We start from the raw sequence: 17,108 nt of genomic DNA on the forward strand, positions 1-17,108 counted from the left end.
GAAGATGAAGAAGTGATGCGAGGGGATTGTGAGATTTAATCTAGAATCTTGACGTTTCGCTCATGAACTGGTATTCCATCAGCTCCAGGAAGGACTTTATCCAGGTTCTTGAAAGCGGGGTTAGCATTAAACTCGAAATATAAAAAAAACTCATAACATACTAAAAAGGTCTTCACGCATTTGTTTAGGTAGGCTTCTTCTAATCTACACTTGCTCAGTTCGTGGTTCGCGTTCTCAAGACAGGTATAGTGAGTCTTGAGAGTCTCGGCGCAATGCTTGTTAATATCCTCCAAGCTACAACGGACAACAATTAGCAACTAGTATTCAAAAAGATTAATTCTGGTGACCACAACATACACAGAGATAGCGCATCGCGTCACTCGTCGTCCCTCATAAAGACAGTCTTTTTGAGGAGTCTTACTCTGACTCCGACAGAGCATGAAGTTGTCATTATATGCCTGACATCTAGCACCGATGAAATAACCTATAAAACAAGAAAAAAATGAGACATAGTCTCAATTACAAAATCACCGTGAATTTCATACTGACTGAAAGCAAAGGCGCCGAGGTAGCGCCAACCTCGGGAACCTTGGGGATGCCCTCAGGCAACGGGGTCGGATCGGCAACGTAATATGGCAGCGTGCGAAGGTCGTGAGGCGCCATTGCTGTATATTATATCAAAATATATATCTAGATATAGATTGATAAGGACAAACAACCGCAGAGTTGCTGAGTTAACAAAGTTGCCAATGTATTTTGTGAATGACGAAAAACGAAGGAGCGCCAGGCGTAACACGAAAATCACCGACTCTGATTTGGTGGATTCAATGTAAGCAATATATGGGCTTTGTAGGATCACGTGCAATTGTAAGTACTGAAAACTCTTTAGTAAACACTGAATCGCGTACCACGAACAATTACTGTTTATTGCTGCTTGTAATGTCTTTTTCGTTTGGACAACCGCAGCAGCAGTCTCAGCCGTCGATGTTTGGTGCGTCGCTGAATCAGGCACCACAGCAGCAGCAGCAGCAGCAGCAGCAGCAACAGCAACAGCAACAGCAGCAGCAACAACAGCAACAACAGCAACAACAACAACAGCAGCTGCAGCTGCAGCTGCAGCAACAGCCGACCAACGGACTGTTTGGAGCCTCACAGTCGACAAACTTTGCAAATCCTGGAATAAACAATGGCATAGGTGCATCAACATATGGGATGAATAACAATCTTGCGCAGTCCACAAATATAGCCATGTATCCCACTCTACGTAAGTCTACGCTGATCCTTGATTCAATGACCTATTCGATATTAACAGTACACAGCTATGGTTCCCTCAATACCGGACCAGTTGTCACGAATCAAGAACTCATGGGATCCGTCATCGCCAGAATGTGCTTTTCAGTTTTACTTTTATAACAAGGTGCCCTCTGAGCAAGCAGCGTTGTATGGAAAACCGCCTCAGCATGATCAACAGCGATGGGATAACGCGATAGCCAACCGACCTGATGCAAGCTCGGTACCTGTACTTGCAGTTGGATTTACCGACTTGCAAAAGAGAGTAACGGCGCAAGAAGAGCGCGTGGTTGCGTACCGGTTACGAATGCACGAGATCAATACAAAGTTAACGGAGCTGATTACGCGGCATGATTTATACACTACTGTGCGCGTAGCCGAAATGAAAGCTCGACACGCAGCTCTATCGCATCGGACAATGAGCCTGGCTGCCAAAATCCAGGTTCTCAAGAGCCGTGGGTACGCGCTGCGGCCTGATGAGGAAGTATTGAAGCGAAAACTTGAAGCTCTCACAAAGACCCTTGAGGATCCGGCTGTGTTTGGCAAGATTAATGAAGTGTGGGCTAGATTGACTGTTGTACGAGAAAGGATTCGGATTTTAAATGAGCAAGCCAAACAAACTGGTGAGCAGTGGGAGAATACGATTGATTGGGAAAAAGACGACGAGCAACTAGAAAAGTTAGCAAAGGTGAGTTGATCTATCAGTTTTGTCCCCCTTTAATATTTACATTTTCTAATGACAGTTGTATAGATCTTGAAAGGTCAGCAGACCGGGCTGATTTATTTGGCTGATATTTTACGAAACGACACGGTGGAAGTAGATCAAATACTGCGAAATTTGGAGCAAAAGCTTCAGGAGCGGAAGCGGTGATCTGAATAGTCAGATTTAAAATATGTGAACTGTACAATAGATTTAAAAATTATCAATTCTAGCATGACGAAGAAAAAATGAAGAAAATTTTTGGCTCTTGGTAAGGAACAAACTTGTCAGGCCCACATAAAGTGAGTCAAGCGCTCCAGCTAGAACCAGCACTTATAAAGCGAGATCTTGAGCAGAAAGTAGAGATACAGCTGGGGTATAAAATATAGAATATCAAAACCAGAGCACCTACAATAAATTCTGCCCGAATGAGTATGAAAAAAGAAAATTAGAAATAGAAAGACTGGCAAGCAATTTATTGGATCAAGGTTGGGGTTACTAATACTGAAATATACGCATATGCAGCGCAGATATCAGACTGCTACACGGCCAATCAGGATTCTCCCAATATTCATGGTCAACAGGCAGCTCGGAAGACTCGCTTTTGCTCTGCATTTCCCCATCCCAATTCCTCCTCCAGCCCTTCACTACCACAAATTCGCCATGATTGCGCGGCAGATTCGGTTGGCTAGCCGGGCCTTTGCTCAACAGGCAGCACGACGGGCATTTTCGACTTCGCGGCCGACGTTGGCCGAGGTAGAGGTTACCGTTGACGGCAAGAAGATCATGATTGAGGCAGGCTCTGTACGTCCTCCTCCCACTATTGAAAGATCAGAAATACTCTGCTGAAATTGAGCTGGATAAAATTGTTCTGGGCCGATTACTAACCTTCTTAATTTCTATTATAGGCCCTAATTCAGGCGTGCGAAAAGGCAGGCTCATTAGTACCTCGCTACTGCTACCATGAGAAGCTCGCGGTCGCTGGTAACTGCCGTATGTGCCTGGTCGATGTCGAACGCGCCCCCAAGGCTGTTGCATCATGTGCCTGGCCTGTTCAGCATGGTATGGTTGTTCACACAAACTCGGAGCGCGCTATCAAGGCCAGAGAAGGTGTCATGGAGATGCTACTTGCCAACCACCCGCTCGATTGCCCAGTTTGCGACCAGGGAGGAGAGTGCGATTTACAGGATCAGGCAATGCGCTACGGTTCAGATCGTGGTCGATTCCGTGAGATTGAAGGCAAGCGTGCCACTGAGGACAAGGACCTTGGTCCGCTTATTAAGACTGAAATGACGCGTTGTATTCACTGTACTCGTTGTGTACGATTCTCAAACGATGTCGCCGGCATGCCTGAGCTCGGTACCTCTGGCCGTGGTAATGATATGCAGATTGGCACTTATTTGCAAAAGAACTTGACTTCGGAACTTTCTGGTAACGTCATTGACCTTTGCCCCGTTGGTGCGCTCACATCTAAGCCTTATGCTTTCCGTGCTCGCCCTTGGGAACTCAAGAAGACCGAGTCAATTGATGTCCTAGACGGCCTTTGCTCTAACATTCGTGTTGATTCGAAGGGAGTTGAGGTTATGCGCGTTTTACCGCGTTTGAACGACGACGTTAACGAAGAGTGGATTTCAGATAAAACTCGCTTTGCTGTCGACGGCCTCAAGACTCAGCGACTCACAATGCCACTGCTGAAGGCCGGCGACCGTTTTGAACCTGTGACTTGGGACGAAGCTCTTTCTACAATTGTTGAGGCATACGAGAAAATTGCGCCGAAGGGCAATGAGTTCAAGGCTATTGCTGGAGCTCTTGTTGATGTCGAAGCACTTGTCGCTGTAAAGGACCTTGCCAATAGCTTGGGATCCGAAAATTTGGCGCTTGATGTTGCTGGTGGTAATGCTCCGCCGGTGTACGGTGCCGATGTGCGATCGAACTACCTTTTCAACTCTACCATTCACGGTATTGAGGACGCAGATGCGATTTTGCTTGTCGGAACGAACCCACGTCTCGAGGCTGCTGTCTTGAATGCTAGAATACGTAAGCAGTGGCTTCGGTCTAACCTCGAGATTGGTCTTGTTGGTGAGAACTTTGATTCTACATTCGACTACGAGCATCTTGGAGAGGATGCTGCTGCGTTAAAGAAGGCACTTTCAGGAGCTTTTGGCAAGAAGCTGCTTGCTGCACAGAAGCCGATCATTGTTGTCGGTAGTGGTGTTGCTGAGTCTGCTGATGCGGCTGTGTTTTTCGAGCTCATTGGACAATTCGTGAATAAGAATGCCGAGAAGCTCGTTACCTCTGAGTGGAATGCGTACTCATTACTGCATCGTGCCTCGTCGAGAGCGGGTGCGCTTGATGTTGGTTTTGTGACTTCTGACCCTGCTGTGACAAGCGTAACACCTAAGTTTGTGTGGTTGTTGGGAGCGGACGAGATTACTGCTGCTGATGTTCCAAAAGATGCGTTTGTAGTGTACCAGGGTCACCATGGTGATGTTGGTGCACAGTATGCTGATATTGTACTGCCGTCGTCTGCCTATACTGAGAAGGTAGGCACCTATGTTAACACTGAAGGTCGTGTTCAGGTTACACGTGCCGCAACTTCGCCGCCTGGTGTTGCTCGCGATGACTGGAAGATTATTCGGGCCGTCAGCGAGTACCTTGGCGTCGGTCTTCCTTATGATGATATCTACGATATTCGATCGCGAATGGCTGATATCGCACCTCATCTGGTGCGACATGACATTATTGAGCCCAGCAGTCGCGAGGCGACTGTTTTTGGTTTGAAGACACAGATTGTGGACGCAAACAAGGCGGCTAAGCCTACTGGTGCCAAGCTTGGATCGGTGATAAAGAACTTTTACTTTACTGATGCAATTTCGCGGAGTTCGATCACCATGGCGAGGGCCTCGGCTGCTGCGGCCAAGGGAGAGAAGGCGGAGCCGATTGCGGCATATGCATGAGGGAGAACGATACAGGATAGCATTTACCAAAGTTAAATATGTGCGTGAGAAACTGAAAAAAAAGAAAGAAGACGTCGGGTGTTTAGATACGGTTCATTTGTATTTTTTTTCTTGTTTATTGATTCGTCATTATTTCTATTAATGAATAAATGTTTATAAATCTAAATTGTACGGAAACTGTAGACAAGGCAGACATAGCGGAGATATGCCTAGATATGCAGTCAAAAATGGTCAAGGCTCTACTAAATCTGGAAAGCTAATCCCTTAAGTGTGGAGCTGTGGTCAGAGCGCTATGCAGCTCGATTGGAAGATATGAGTCAGCGAGGAGATTCTGTATCCTGATACCTCTTCTTGACGACTGTCTCTAGTTGTTTGAGGGATTGAGTCAGATCGTTGGCAAATTAGTGGCGCCTTGCGATTTATTGTGGGTTGGCTGCATGGAGCTGGTGCAATGCTTATGGCAGATAAGTGGAATATGGTTCTTATCAGAAAATCCAGATATTGGTTGTTAGGGGTCGAACAAGATAAGAGAAGTTTTGAGGATAGTGTTCTATGGAAACAGAAAATATGATAACTTACTTTAGAGAAAACTAGCAACTCGAGTTTTTTAAGCCATGGCATGATTTCGAGCAGATTTCGAGTTATTTGGATAGGTTCTCGGGACCGCGTTTCCTTAATCGAAGACCAGTCAAGAGCCGCACGCCCAGTCTTTAGATACCACCGTTGCTCTCTTTATTGATCTTCGAGTCTCATATATTTTGCTTTGTCATCTTTGTGTGTGCTTCGTTGCTTATATAGAGTGGGATTTGAAGACAATGCAGGTTTTCGTCAGCTTATTCTTGCTTGCCGTGGTAGCCTCGATCGTTTACATCCTCACCTCGAATCGAAAGCAGCAGCGGCAGCAGTCAGACTACAAGTCCAAATATGTATCTGACGAACCACTACCCGAACCAACTCCGTTGTGGGATCTTACTCCGGAGAGACTAAAGACATATGATGATCGTCCTTGGAGACCGTTCCGATGGCCATATCATCAGACTATGTCAATTTTCAAACTTGATATTAATCACTGGCTTGATATGGATAAGTGGTACCAGTATGTTTTCCCGCAGTATAAATTCGTGCCGCCCTCTGGTGTAAAAAAACTAACACGTTAATAGCCGCTACGTGACGGAGAAGATGGACATTATTCGACGAACCGGTAAAGAATACTGCGATACTCTTCCCGACGGCGAAGACGCAGCCGAAGAACTTCTTGATATAGTAGTGGATCACCTTACAAAACGGTACCCGCGACTTTTTACTCGCTCTCCAATTGGCTTGGATAACCATGTAACTGGCGAGAAGATGGATCTACGTCGACCTCTGAAAGAACCTGCACTGCATTATGTCGCGCGCCTGGCGAAGGAAGACTTTTATCTCGTCAAGAAGCGCGACGATGGACGACATTACCTTGTTGCAGCAGTTGTTCCTGCCCCTGGAGGATTTTTTGGTGTGCAAAACAAGATTGGCCAGCATTTGGACGTTATTCATACCGAAGTTCCTTATTACGAGGAGAAACTCAAGGTCTCGATGGAGCGGTGGTTTGCGCGTATGAAAGTGAGTGATCCAGTAGAGCGAGCAAGTTGGTTTATTTGCTGGGACCACGAGCTTTCATGTAACGGGATTTACTCGCTTGAGGATGGGGCCACTGTTCCTAGTGATACTAGCTTCAGCAAGTATAACGTGCGAGTATGTCGGCAGACTCTACGACGACTTCCAAAATCCAATGCAATTATCTTTTCAAATCATCCGATTTTCTATTCAATTGAAGAAATGAAGGATGAGCCGTTTGTTCCTTCAATTCTAAAGAAAGTGGTTCTTGAGGGCCCTGAAAAGATCTTGAAGTACAAGGGGTTTGAGAAATTTGATCAGCACCTCGTGCCTTACCTTGACAGCCTTATCCAGCGACAAATTGATCTGGGAATAATCAAAGCCGATGATCCTATCAAGACCAGCAAAAGCTATCCGTTCGCTGATTGGTATGATATTGCGGAGAAACACACCGGAAAGGGTTACACTAATCCTTACTGGGCGAAACACGACTTGCAGATGCCGGAGCCGCTAGGTATTCCTGTGCATGACGAGAAAAAGGGTCCAAAATTGTAATTTTTAAAAGCTGGTAGTAATTACACTTACGAGTTGACGAACGTATATATATGAGTTCATATATATATTCTAATTTATTAAACCTACATTGGCACTCAGACTAATACAGTGCAACTTTCAAATAAGCTTTCTCCCAAAATTATTGTATACTTAACAGAAATACACACAAGCCGTTTCAATGCTGAAAATAAGACCTCATATTCATTTCTGTTGCAAGAAATTCTTCATCTCTCGGTCCTGAGCCGTCAAATGCGCAACTTTTATCCGCCGATACTTTGCAGCCATGCTAGGACTCTTCAACGCGTCCATAGCAGCTCGAAACTGAGCATCAGCACGATTAGTCGCCCATCCTTTTCCGATATTCTCGTCTGCAACCACGCATTTGACTGTATATCCCGCATACTGTGCGCTTACCCCAGCTGCGACAGGAGTGTCGATATATGCAATAGCTTGAGACTGGCCGCCAATATAGCTGTACAGTTTGTCTTTTGCTTTTTTGTCAACTTTACCTGTTCGAATATTTGCCATTTCAATTGATATCAAAGTCGGCGACAACAAATCAGCAATGAACTTCTCAGCAATGACTCCACCTTCGACTGGATTATCGTGTAAAATGCCTCCAATATAGGCCTCAAAAAGATCCGCATAAACTTTTGAAATCTGAGCCGTGGGCTTAGCAACCTCGCGGTCACTTGTTATTAATTTTTTATCAAATTCGTAGATGTTGGCGTACGAAGCAAGTCTTGAATTCGATACCAGGTCATTGCGCATTTCAGAGAGCTCACCATCGGATGCAGAAGGAAAAAACAAATATATGACACGAGTAACTGCGTAATGTATAAAAGAATCTCCAAGATATTCTAATCTTTCGTATGACTGAGCTTTGCCTTTCCCAGCCGATGAACGATGAGTGAAAACGCGACTTTGAATCTCGGGGTTTCTAATTGGTGGTAGCTGTGGGGGCCAAGCCTTCTCGCATCTACTTAGACGCTGCTGAAGTGCGAGTCGCGCGTCGACGGTGCCGAGCGGTTGAATTGATGGAATACGATGAGTCCAATGACCTTTGCCATCTATTTCTGTTGTCCGTGATTCGTCGGTAAATAAACGATAATCCGCAGTAACAAACTCCAGTTCTCCTTCCTGCGCCATGCGCTTAAGGCATACTGCAAGATCAATACGTGGATCTACTCCGTGCTGCCCAATTCGTGTCTTGTACTCTCGAGGGTTATACGACGGGTCTGTATAGTCAACATCCAGCGTTGACGGCGTTTCTGCGAGAAGCTTGCGCATTGATTTAAGCATTGACTCTGTGCATGATACGACTTTTGCGCTTATAATGTCAGCTTCTGCGGGAGTGTGTGGCCTAGCGGTATCTAGTTGCGAATCTGAAATATCCGCTGACTGTCCGTTCGCTATTCCTTTTTGCCATTTTCGTTTGCTTTTTTTTTTCTCAGATAGTAACTGTTGATTCTCCGCATCGTTTGGCCCTGTAGATTTCTGGCTTCGATCATATAAATCATCGTTATTTTCAATTTGCTGAGTATCGTCAATAATGTGTCCGATCTGTTCTGCCCCCTTTGGCTGACTTATCTGATACGCCTGTCTATCGTCCCCTATAACAGATTTTACACCATCTTTACTATCACCATTGTGCTGCTTATCTCCGTGGTGTCTTTTGCGCTTGGCCATCATGCTATAAGTACATGTATTTTGTAGAAATTGATTTTGCTCTTTGCTCTAACAGAATTTATTTGGGAGCATAAATAAGGTTTGTCTTTGACATCACTTCTACTTTTACAGTCCTCAGTCTTTACTTTTTACTTCAAAGTATCTCAACGTCAGCAATTGTCTGCAATCATCATCAGTTTGAGCAATTGCATTTGAGTTGAAGTTTGATTGATATACGATGCAGTACAAATCACTACTGTTGTTTATTGCCACGTTGGCGCAGGCATCCGCTTACACAGTCCGTGGCTTCCTTGATCCATTCGCGCCCGCATCCTCATCTTCTTCCCCTCCCATCCCCCTCAAATATGCTTCGTCAACCGAAATCACTCTTCGGTCATCTACTGAATCTTACAAAACTTTCTTACAAGCAGCCTCGCTTCCTGTGGAAAGCAGCGATTTGACTGCGTTTGCCTTCGTGAACGTCACTGAGGGTAGTTATCAGCTTTCTGTGAACAGTATTAATCATGTGTTTCCGGTCTTGCGAGTCGATGTTGCGGAGAATGAAGTTTTGGTGTATTTGTCTCATCGAGGAAACGATTGGAGTGTGACGGGTCCACGACAGCCATATCCCATCGAGCTGAAGCCTCTCGGCATGGCCGTGTATTATCAGGTACATTCTCATCTATAGAGTAATGTTGTGTTTTAAGCCTTTTTATTCTAACGCTTTGAAATTTCTCTTTCTTCATAGGTTCGAGAGGGGTTCAATATTCTGAAGCTGTTTAAGAATCCGATGTTGATTATCAGTCTACTCACACTGGTGATGGTATTTGTACTTCCTCGATTGATGAATAATATGGGTATGCTTTCTTCATTCAATCAAATTAAAATTTCGTTCTGACAATATATATTAGATCCTGAGCAATTAAAGGAATTACACGAGCAGCAAGCGAAAAGTATGCCTTCTGTCCTTGCCAATCCAATGAATTTCGACATGGCTAGTTATCTTGCTGGAAAGTCATCTGCATCGTCAACAGAGACTGCCGGTGCTGTTAGTTCGGGAGCGAGTACGGGTTCTGGTTCGAGTTCTACAAAAGGTGGCGCCCATTCGAGAAAAAAGCATTAGAATTTATTAGTAATTTCTTAGAATATAAAACGGTGGGATGTAATTATTTTATGTATTTCGATAAGAACCTATGTAAGCAGTATAAGCATGAACAATATTTTTGGTTATATTCTACGAGAACACAGATCCTCACTTCGACGTCACCTCATGACACTAAACAGCATTCACCACATGATCAAACAGTCGTAATTAACAATGAAATGCGATATCGATTCAAGATCTACAAAGAAATATTCTCAATATAGAGAGGCGCAGTCAAAGCATAGTCTTAGACTAGACGGGGCTGAGCAGAGCATGAATTTCAGCCGCGCCCGTACACGGCTGAATTCCCGCTCGCTTCTTTTAAGTACCTTATCGCTCTTCCGTTCATGCCAAGATTTCTTTTGCTTTTTGTGTAGTTCTTATATTTATGAAGCTAACTTTACATATTCTCATCTTCGCGCTCTGCCTCGCTCTCGTTCTATCTATTGCTGCGGCGTCCCCAGCCAGCACAGACAAAAAGCAGCTTTGGGCGCGGCGCGGTGGTTCTGGTGGTGGTAAAGGAGGCGGCAGTGGTGGTGGTGGTGGTGGTGGTAAAGGTGGTGGCAGTAGCAGTGGTGGAAAAGGAGGATCTAGTGGCGAAGGATCCTGTACGTATAATCTTATCAATATCCGCTTATCGTCATACTAATTTCACAAGCATCATCATCTTCCAATTCTGGTGGGCGCACTTCATCTGGATCAGGAACTAAACCTTCCCTCGCAGGCGGCCAATACTACGCCGGCGGCTCAACAGTTCCCTATCGTACAGGTGCTGTCAGCTATGGCGGAATTAGTCCATATTTTGTGCCCATAGTAGCAATGGGCGCCGTTTTCCCAGGAGTCTGGCTTTACGGCGCGTACGCATACCCTTACAATCACACAATTACATACGATAATCACACTGATGTCAATGCCACTTGTTTGTGTGCTCAATATGCTGAATGCGGATGCGACGAGAACGATGATGCTGATTATCTTGCTGAATTACCGTCGAATAGCACCAATCTCGAGCTAATCAATGGCACTGAACATCTGTATATCAACGGTACGCTGGATAATGGTACCACGGCTACTGGGGGCGATAGTTCCAATGATGCTGGGAGAAGACTTGTCGGTGCCGGTTCTTGCACTGCTGCACTTTTGGCATCTGCAGTATGCGCTTTTGTCTTGTTGTAGAATATCATTGAGCAATAAATTTTTGAATGATGCGTTCTAAAGTGCGATCTCTTATATAGATTGTGCAGCCTTGGCGGCTCTCACCTTGTTAAGTTCGGCCGCCAAGTCTCGAAGTAAAGATAATCTCAATCCTTTGGTATCAATAACACGACCCGATGTCGACGGCATCACAAGAACCCTTGGTCTCCACCTTTTGCCCGCATCAGAGGTCGAGGTATCTTCAGCAAAGTGAAATGGGCATGAGTCCTGCCATCCGAATTCGAATGGTGGCTGCGAAGAAGACAGCGGACGACCACATTTAAACCTATAGATCGCCTCCCAGATGGATTTTCCAACAACACACAGTAACGCTGGACGTAAAGGAATTAGCGTACTTTCAAGTAGCGGAACTCGTATTACCATTTCTTCTCTAGATAACTCTGACTCTGAGCGCGTTACCCGAGCCACTAAATTCGCAATTCCAAGATTGAACAAACGGGGTAGATCTTTGTCATCGGCGGCTGAAAGTGCGCGTGGTAGTACGCCTGATCTGAAGAGTAATTTCCAAAAGTGATTGGAGTGGTGGGCAAACATGTGCTGCGATGTACCGGTTGCTATGCCTGGATTAATGCCAATAAAGATGCAGTCAAGGTCTGGCGCAAGGATAGGTTCTACTGAAGAAATATGACTATATTGAGAAGGGGGCGCATATCTTAACGTCTGCCTAGATCGCAATTTTCGCTCCTTTGCGACTTCGGTTGAAGAAGACGAACTTGAAGTAGTTGGAGAAGGGCAAGATGAAGGATGTATAAAGCGATCAAGAGTCCCGCCAAACGAGAGCTGGCGCTCACGTTGCTCAGCATCCTCTTCATTTTCGTCTTCTTTGCAATCGGCATCACTATCCTCTTTTTTGATCATGGTGTCCTGTCTTTGATTCTCCGCCTCATTTATGCAGTTGGTTGCTTGAAACCGAAAAGAATGATGTAGTCGATCCTTCAAAATTGGAGATAGGGTGTGTAGGGTTTTCTAGCAGTACATCGGATCATGTGATATCAAAATTTGGATCCTCAGTAACAGGGTCAGAGTCAACGATAATATTTTCTTTTATTCTAGATTTCAGCAAAAATGGTCAAATATGTGGTAGAGCACATGGAGGAAGGGATATTCCCATGGGTCCTTCTTGAGTACCTTGCCGTTTCTAGAGACGTCGGTGGACGCGAGAATTTCTTTTTGACATCAATGAAACAATCATTATACGACTCGCTACCTCAAGAACTAGTTGCGAACGATGAGCACGAAGCCGCTGCGACGATGACTACTAATGAAGTTATTGCTATTCCAGAAGTTGCGGAGGCTGCTAAGCTTGGTCGTGTGTGCTTGCTTGATCCAGGTGCTGCGGAGGAGTTGGAACCTGCAGATGGAGATCAGTTTGACTGGTATGTCTTTGGTGGGATTTTAGGCGATCATCCACCTAGAGACCGGACGGCAGAGTTACGCAGATACGGATTTACCGGCAGACGACTTGGGCCTGTTCAAATGACCACTGATACGGCTATTCGGGTAACAAAAATGGTTGTCGAGAATAAAAGTGAGTGCTTGCAATTATTTTTCAGAATGCTACCTTTTTCCTAATCTTCGTGTAGCTGCTCTTGATGATATAGCGTATATTGATTTCCCAGAGCTACGATTTAGCAGACGCGAAAGCACGGAGATGCCGTTTCGATATGTTGCTGACGACAAAGGCGAACCTATACTTCCTAATGTACGAATTCAAATTTTTTTTTAGGCAAGACGCGTGCTAATGTAGAAATCATTTAGGGAATGCGAGAGCTTATTAGAGCTGATTCCTCGCGAGGTTTTGGTGATTTTTTGTAATATTTGCTGGCGACTATCCAATGTAAATAGAATCCATAATGTCATGACATCATTTAGAATAACCTACAAACTATTTTCTCTTCCTCCGTTTGCGCAAGATCGCAATATCATCAGCAATTTCCTCACTCTTTAACCCAATCAGCCCACCAAGAGCTTTCTCGCGATGCCTGCCCGTGACGCTGCCACCATTCGAACCCGAATTTGCACCGGGACCGTTCTTCGATCCTTCATTCCGCGCTGAATGGCCGAACGGTAACGCCTCTCTATCACTCCAAAAAGCAGCAATTTCGTCCTTGTCACCAGCGACAGCGACGCCAGAGCTTGCGCCTCCCCGTTCATTGCGTTTGCGTTTCTTAGTGATAAGAAGACCACTAGCCTCGGCTGCTGCCGTAGTGGGTATTAAATCGCCTCTTCGTCGAAGATTTTTTCTTCGTTCACCTACAGAACCCATTACACCGGCTCCACTTCCAGCACCAGAAGATCCACCGCCAGGAGAATCCGGAGGAGCCTGGTATCCAGACACCGAGAGGAGTAAAGAATGGTCATTAGCAATGTCAAGCAACTCACGGTCTTCCCGCAGTTTACGGCGCTGTGACTCTAGACGGTTGAGAAGATGCTCACGCACACTTCTAGCCATATTCTCGTATTCTTCCATGGCGGCTGCGACGTCACGCTTATACTCTTTCTCTGCTCGTGAAAGTAGGAATTCCTGGTTTAAATACAGAGTGACGAGTTCAGAGTCACGGGCTTCTTCCAGATCATGCATTTGTTCAAGGAAGCCAGGATCAGTGCCTGCATGCAGTGATCCCAGAGTAGCCTGAAGCTCACCGAGTGAGTCGCGGTAAATGACGTCCTTCTGCGCCGAGAAGAGCGAGGTGAGGGAGTTGTAGCGTTCGCTCATATTATGCCGCCGTCGATCGCGTTTCGATCCGTATTGGATTTGCGAGGTCTGATAAGAAGCCGCCATAGCTGGCGGCGGAGAGGGAGTGGAGCCTGGGGAAGGAGGGTCCATTGTGGTGAAGTGTAGAGATGGGATGAGATTAGAGCGAGTGAGATGTGCGAACAGGCAGCGAGCTACCGAGTACATATTATGTCATTCATGATTAATTATTATATTGTAATATATTACTAATCATATCTTACGATATTGGCGAATCAGACAGCTCCAGCAGGAGAGAGAAAAAATAGGAAGACTTTGAAGAAGAATAAAATTGATTAAATGTTAACAAAAATAGAGCAATGTAATTGTTTATAGTCAATTAAAAAAATATAGAAGTAAACACAAGCGAATGTAAACCTTCCGAGGCTTTTGCTACGTCCGGTTCAAGCTCTCGTCACTCGGGTTTTTTTCCTCGTCTCTTTCCTCTTTCTCTCCTCCGTCATCCTCATCCTTCATCTACTTTCTCACAAATGCAACCTTCAGCTGTTCTCCGCCGGACCCCGCTCATTAAATTCGTCGGCAAGCGTGTCTTCACTGGTTAGTCGCATTTGTTTCGAAAAAAAAATTCAAAGATAACATGATCTGACATCACCAGAAGCCGTTGACCACTCTCCCCGAGTCCACTCGCAAGACCCTCACGGTGCCCTTCCTACATCGTTCCAGCAATACCGTCTCAACGCACAACAGCATGGTCCGCTAGCTTCTAGCTCTGCTCACAGACTGTCGGGTTCAATTGCTCCTGCACCCGGTGAGTTCTTTAGCCGGAATGACCTGCCTGCTCGGTACCGCTACACGCCGCTTGACGAAGACGAGATGGACATTATCAATGCCGGTGGTGCAATCTAATTGCTTAAATTCAACCTTCTATAACTGAAGTAGTATTTAGTTAATACAAAAGAAAAAAAGGCATTTCCGTATTCAGTGCTTTACGATCCGTCCTATCCGTTCGGCACATTTTTTTCGTCATTTCCTCCCGTGTTCGCAGGCCGTTAGTATTATTATTGTTATCATATTCCAAAATCAGTTTGGTGTGTTTTTTGAAGCATGTTTTCCCTTGTGCTTTTTTTTTATTGAAATATGGATGGGATGGGGGTGTTTGGTAAAGAATGTCATTGTAATGATTGATTACGCAATACATAAGATTTTATTCTATTCAATATATATTTTTTTCTTAATTCTCTGTGATATGTAAAATTTGGTACAACTGAAGGAGGCCATCTACATGGCAATGATTAATATTCATGTGTGTAAATGATAAAAATGCGCAATATTAACAAAAGACATGTAGCCTATTTATCCTGTTTGCTTATATAGCCAGCGTAGTAGCTTAATCTGAAGCTATGAGGCCAAACTAATATGCTCTCTTCTGTTCAAGATCAAACTCGTGCTCGTCTTCGGCCACGCTTCCCAACGGCTGCATTTCAAAAGACTCATCGGCATCATTCGTCGCAATCGGCGCATACGTATGTCGTCCTATCACACCAGTCTCAACCTCGATATCCGTCTGCGGAGTCTTTTGAGCGTGCAGGATTTTCTCATGCATACTCTTGATACGAAAGTAATTGTAAAAAGCAATAGCAATTAATGTAAGTATGAGCCCAGATACATTGACGGCCGTTAGCTTGTCACCATAGACTCCAGCCGAGACACCGATCGTGAGAACTTCCTTGAAAATTCCGACGATTGACAAAGTGACAACATTTGTGCGATTGAGTAGAAAAAACTCGGCTGTGGTCATGAGAAATGCAATCACGCCCGGGGCAACGAGAATTAGTAACCACATTCCAAAACTCTCTTCTCGCCATATTGGCGCTTCAAAAAAATCAAGAAGCCCTTCAATTGGCAACGCGAGTGCGAAAAGCGTAACTCCCATAATCGGCGCAAGAAAGAAAATCGTAGAGAAAGGGTTTGATGTGGCCTCGTTGGATTTTAAAAGGATTTGCGTGATTGACCAGCGTAAGCCAGATAGCATTGCTGCAGTGAATGCGAGTAGAAATCCAATCAGTACAAATTCCGTTTCTGAAGCTACCATCATGACAACTCCTATCGTCATTAAAGATATGATACCGATAAGACGTAGTGTTGGTCGCTCTAATCGTAAAAGAAATGCAAATAGTAGCACAAATACCAAGTTTGACGATTTGACCATCGCTAAGTACAGCTATTAATTTCTGCTGTAAACTTTGAATCAGGAAATGACTTACTGTAAAATCCTAGAGTAATGTAACGTAATGACATATTTCCTAATCCAATATCTCCACCGGTCGCGAGACCGCATGCTCCTACTCGAAATCTAGACAAGTCAGTCTCAGTGGTTATATGTCAGAGACAGTGGCAGGCTACTTACATATATACTCTCCACGTCATCTTAGCTTGGGGTCGGAAGCGAGGAACAAAATATAATACAAGTCCAGCAAGTACTGTCTGGGTAATCATATGCAGCGATGTTGCAAAGAGCGGGAACTTGAAATTCAAAAACCCATCTGAGAACATCCATTTGTTGTACAGTGATAGCGATAATGAAAATGTATACCATAGCAGAATAAAAATTACATTTATCGCTATCTTATTAAGCAAGATCCGCGTCGATCCGGAAAATCTTGTCCGGTTGAATAGCCTTGTTGTCCACCGCTCGTTGGAGTACCCGATCGGCGCAGGATTTGTGCTATATGGATCTGCATCGTCTAAATCAAACGCAATCTCATCTTCCATTTCAGATCTAATCGACTCGAATGTCCGACGCGCACCACTTCCAACCTGACTTGGCATGTTCTGAACGGACGAGCTGCGCCGATGGGCCTTTTTGTGCGAAGTGACTGCTGAGGTAGCTACGCGGTCATGACCGCCACCATCATCTTCGTCGTTGTCACCACCGCTGTCGAAGCCGTCGTCGATCATAGGTTGTATCGGTGATACGCGGTGGAGATTCGCGTAGTTACTCATGCTTCAAAAATCATATATTTTGAGATACAGAGTGCGACGCGAAGGAGTTGGACGGATAATGGATTTAAAGTCGACTGTGCCGCAAATTCTTGTATCCTGCTCTTATAAATAGTAATAATATTCAGCCGTAGCACCAAATCAGATACTAATCAAGCTAATCGAGAGTAGCGAAGATACAATTGAGAGCTGAAAACGAGATATTGATTGATTGACTGTACACTTTCCTCGAAGCCGCACCGGTCTGTGCCGCCGCGGTGCAGCAGTCTTTTATATTACCTTTCTACGGCG

General features: G+C 44.9%; 12 protein-coding genes across 12 annotated transcripts; 7 read left to right on the forward strand and 5 right to left on the reverse strand.

Annotated features, from left to right (window-relative positions):
• Positions 1–35: 35 nt before the first annotated feature.
• V2V93DRAFT_378538 (uncharacterized protein) lies at positions 36–663 on the reverse strand (the record flags this gene model as incomplete). The annotated part of the gene is made up of 4 exons (XM_066911962.1): positions 36–107; positions 162–294; positions 358–484; positions 546–663. The coding sequence occupies 4 exons, from the start codon at positions 661–663 to the stop codon at positions 36–38; spliced, it is 450 nt and encodes a 149-aa protein (XP_066767311.1).
• Positions 664–983: 320 nt separating this feature from the next.
• On the forward strand, positions 984–2,364 carry V2V93DRAFT_365216 (nucleoporin complex subunit 54-domain-containing protein; the record flags this gene model as incomplete). The annotated part of the gene is made up of 3 exons (XM_066909025.1): positions 984–1,264; positions 1,320–1,978; positions 2,042–2,364. Coding segments are annotated over 3 exons (1,060 nt in total), but the record flags the coding sequence as incomplete, so codon positions are not given.
• Positions 2,365–2,585: 221 nt separating this feature from the next.
• Positions 2,586–5,113, forward strand: V2V93DRAFT_365218 (uncharacterized protein). The gene is made up of 2 exons (XM_066909026.1): positions 2,586–2,794; positions 2,899–5,113. Exons 1-2 carry the CDS (start codon positions 2,654–2,656, stop codon positions 4,945–4,947), a joined length of 2,190 nt encoding a protein of 729 aa, XP_066767313.1. The 5' UTR covers positions 2,586–2,653; the 3' UTR covers positions 4,948–5,113.
• Positions 5,114–5,695: 582 nt separating this feature from the next.
• V2V93DRAFT_365219 (uncharacterized protein) lies at positions 5,696–7,230 on the forward strand. The gene is made up of 2 exons (XM_066909027.1): positions 5,696–6,043; positions 6,108–7,230. Exons 1-2 carry the CDS (start codon positions 5,763–5,765, stop codon positions 7,093–7,095), a joined length of 1,269 nt encoding a protein of 422 aa, XP_066767314.1. The 5' UTR covers positions 5,696–5,762; the 3' UTR covers positions 7,096–7,230.
• On the reverse strand, positions 7,150–8,816 carry V2V93DRAFT_365220 (uncharacterized protein). Its single transcript, XM_066909028.1, has one exon. It carries the CDS (start codon positions 8,785–8,787, stop codon positions 7,297–7,299), a length of 1,491 nt encoding a protein of 496 aa, XP_066767315.1. The 5' UTR covers positions 8,788–8,816; the 3' UTR covers positions 7,150–7,296.
• Positions 8,817–8,926: 110 nt separating this feature from the next.
• Positions 8,927–10,072, forward strand: V2V93DRAFT_365221 (uncharacterized protein). Its single transcript, XM_066909029.1, has 3 exons — positions 8,927–9,433; positions 9,512–9,620; positions 9,675–10,072. Exons 1-3 carry the CDS (start codon positions 9,002–9,004, stop codon positions 9,884–9,886), a joined length of 753 nt encoding a protein of 250 aa, XP_066767316.1. The 5' UTR covers positions 8,927–9,001; the 3' UTR covers positions 9,887–10,072.
• A 166-nt stretch (positions 10,073–10,238) lies between these two features.
• On the forward strand, positions 10,239–11,116 carry V2V93DRAFT_365224 (uncharacterized protein). Its single transcript, XM_066909030.1, has 2 exons — positions 10,239–10,515; positions 10,566–11,116. The coding sequence occupies exons 1-2, from the start codon at positions 10,296–10,298 to the stop codon at positions 11,081–11,083; spliced, it is 738 nt and encodes a 245-aa protein (XP_066767317.1). The 5' UTR covers positions 10,239–10,295; the 3' UTR covers positions 11,084–11,116.
• V2V93DRAFT_150056 (uracil-DNA glycosylase-like protein) lies at positions 11,110–12,414 on the reverse strand. Its single transcript, XM_066906869.1, has one exon. It carries the CDS (start codon positions 11,978–11,980, stop codon positions 11,135–11,137), a length of 846 nt encoding a protein of 281 aa, XP_066767318.1. The 5' UTR covers positions 11,981–12,414; the 3' UTR covers positions 11,110–11,134.
• V2V93DRAFT_365228 (SAM-dependent RNA methyltransferase) lies at positions 12,174–13,007 on the forward strand. The gene is made up of 3 exons (XM_066909031.1): positions 12,174–12,650; positions 12,706–12,824; positions 12,881–13,007. The coding sequence occupies exons 1-3, from the start codon at positions 12,188–12,190 to the stop codon at positions 12,935–12,937; spliced, it is 639 nt and encodes a 212-aa protein (XP_066767319.1). The 5' UTR covers positions 12,174–12,187; the 3' UTR covers positions 12,938–13,007.
• V2V93DRAFT_365230 (Sds3-like protein) lies at positions 12,918–13,978 on the reverse strand. Its single transcript, XM_066909032.1, has one exon. It carries the CDS (start codon positions 13,947–13,949, stop codon positions 13,008–13,010), a length of 942 nt encoding a protein of 313 aa, XP_066767320.1. The 5' UTR covers positions 13,950–13,978; the 3' UTR covers positions 12,918–13,007.
• A 312-nt stretch (positions 13,979–14,290) lies between these two features.
• V2V93DRAFT_365231 (uncharacterized protein) lies at positions 14,291–15,034 on the forward strand. Its single transcript, XM_066909033.1, has 2 exons — positions 14,291–14,414; positions 14,473–15,034. The coding sequence occupies exons 1-2, from the start codon at positions 14,348–14,350 to the stop codon at positions 14,721–14,723; spliced, it is 318 nt and encodes a 105-aa protein (XP_066767321.1). The 5' UTR covers positions 14,291–14,347; the 3' UTR covers positions 14,724–15,034.
• V2V93DRAFT_365234 (triose-phosphate transporter family-domain-containing protein) lies at positions 15,020–17,050 on the reverse strand. Its single transcript, XM_066909034.1, has 3 exons — positions 16,225–17,050; positions 16,082–16,170; positions 15,020–16,028 (listed from the first exon to the last, which is right to left on the reverse strand). Exons 1-3 carry the CDS (start codon positions 16,818–16,820, stop codon positions 15,229–15,231), a joined length of 1,485 nt encoding a protein of 494 aa, XP_066767322.1. The 5' UTR covers positions 16,821–17,050; the 3' UTR covers positions 15,020–15,228.
• Between the last annotated feature and the right edge of the window lie 58 nt (positions 17,051–17,108).

Source organism: Kockiozyma suomiensis (genome assembly GCF_038497685.1).
Source record: "Kockiozyma suomiensis strain NRRL Y-17356 unplaced genomic scaffold V2V93scaffold_3, whole genome shotgun sequence".
Classification (NCBI taxonomy): domain Eukaryota; kingdom Fungi; phylum Ascomycota; class Lipomycetes; order Lipomycetales; family Lipomycetaceae; genus Kockiozyma; species Kockiozyma suomiensis.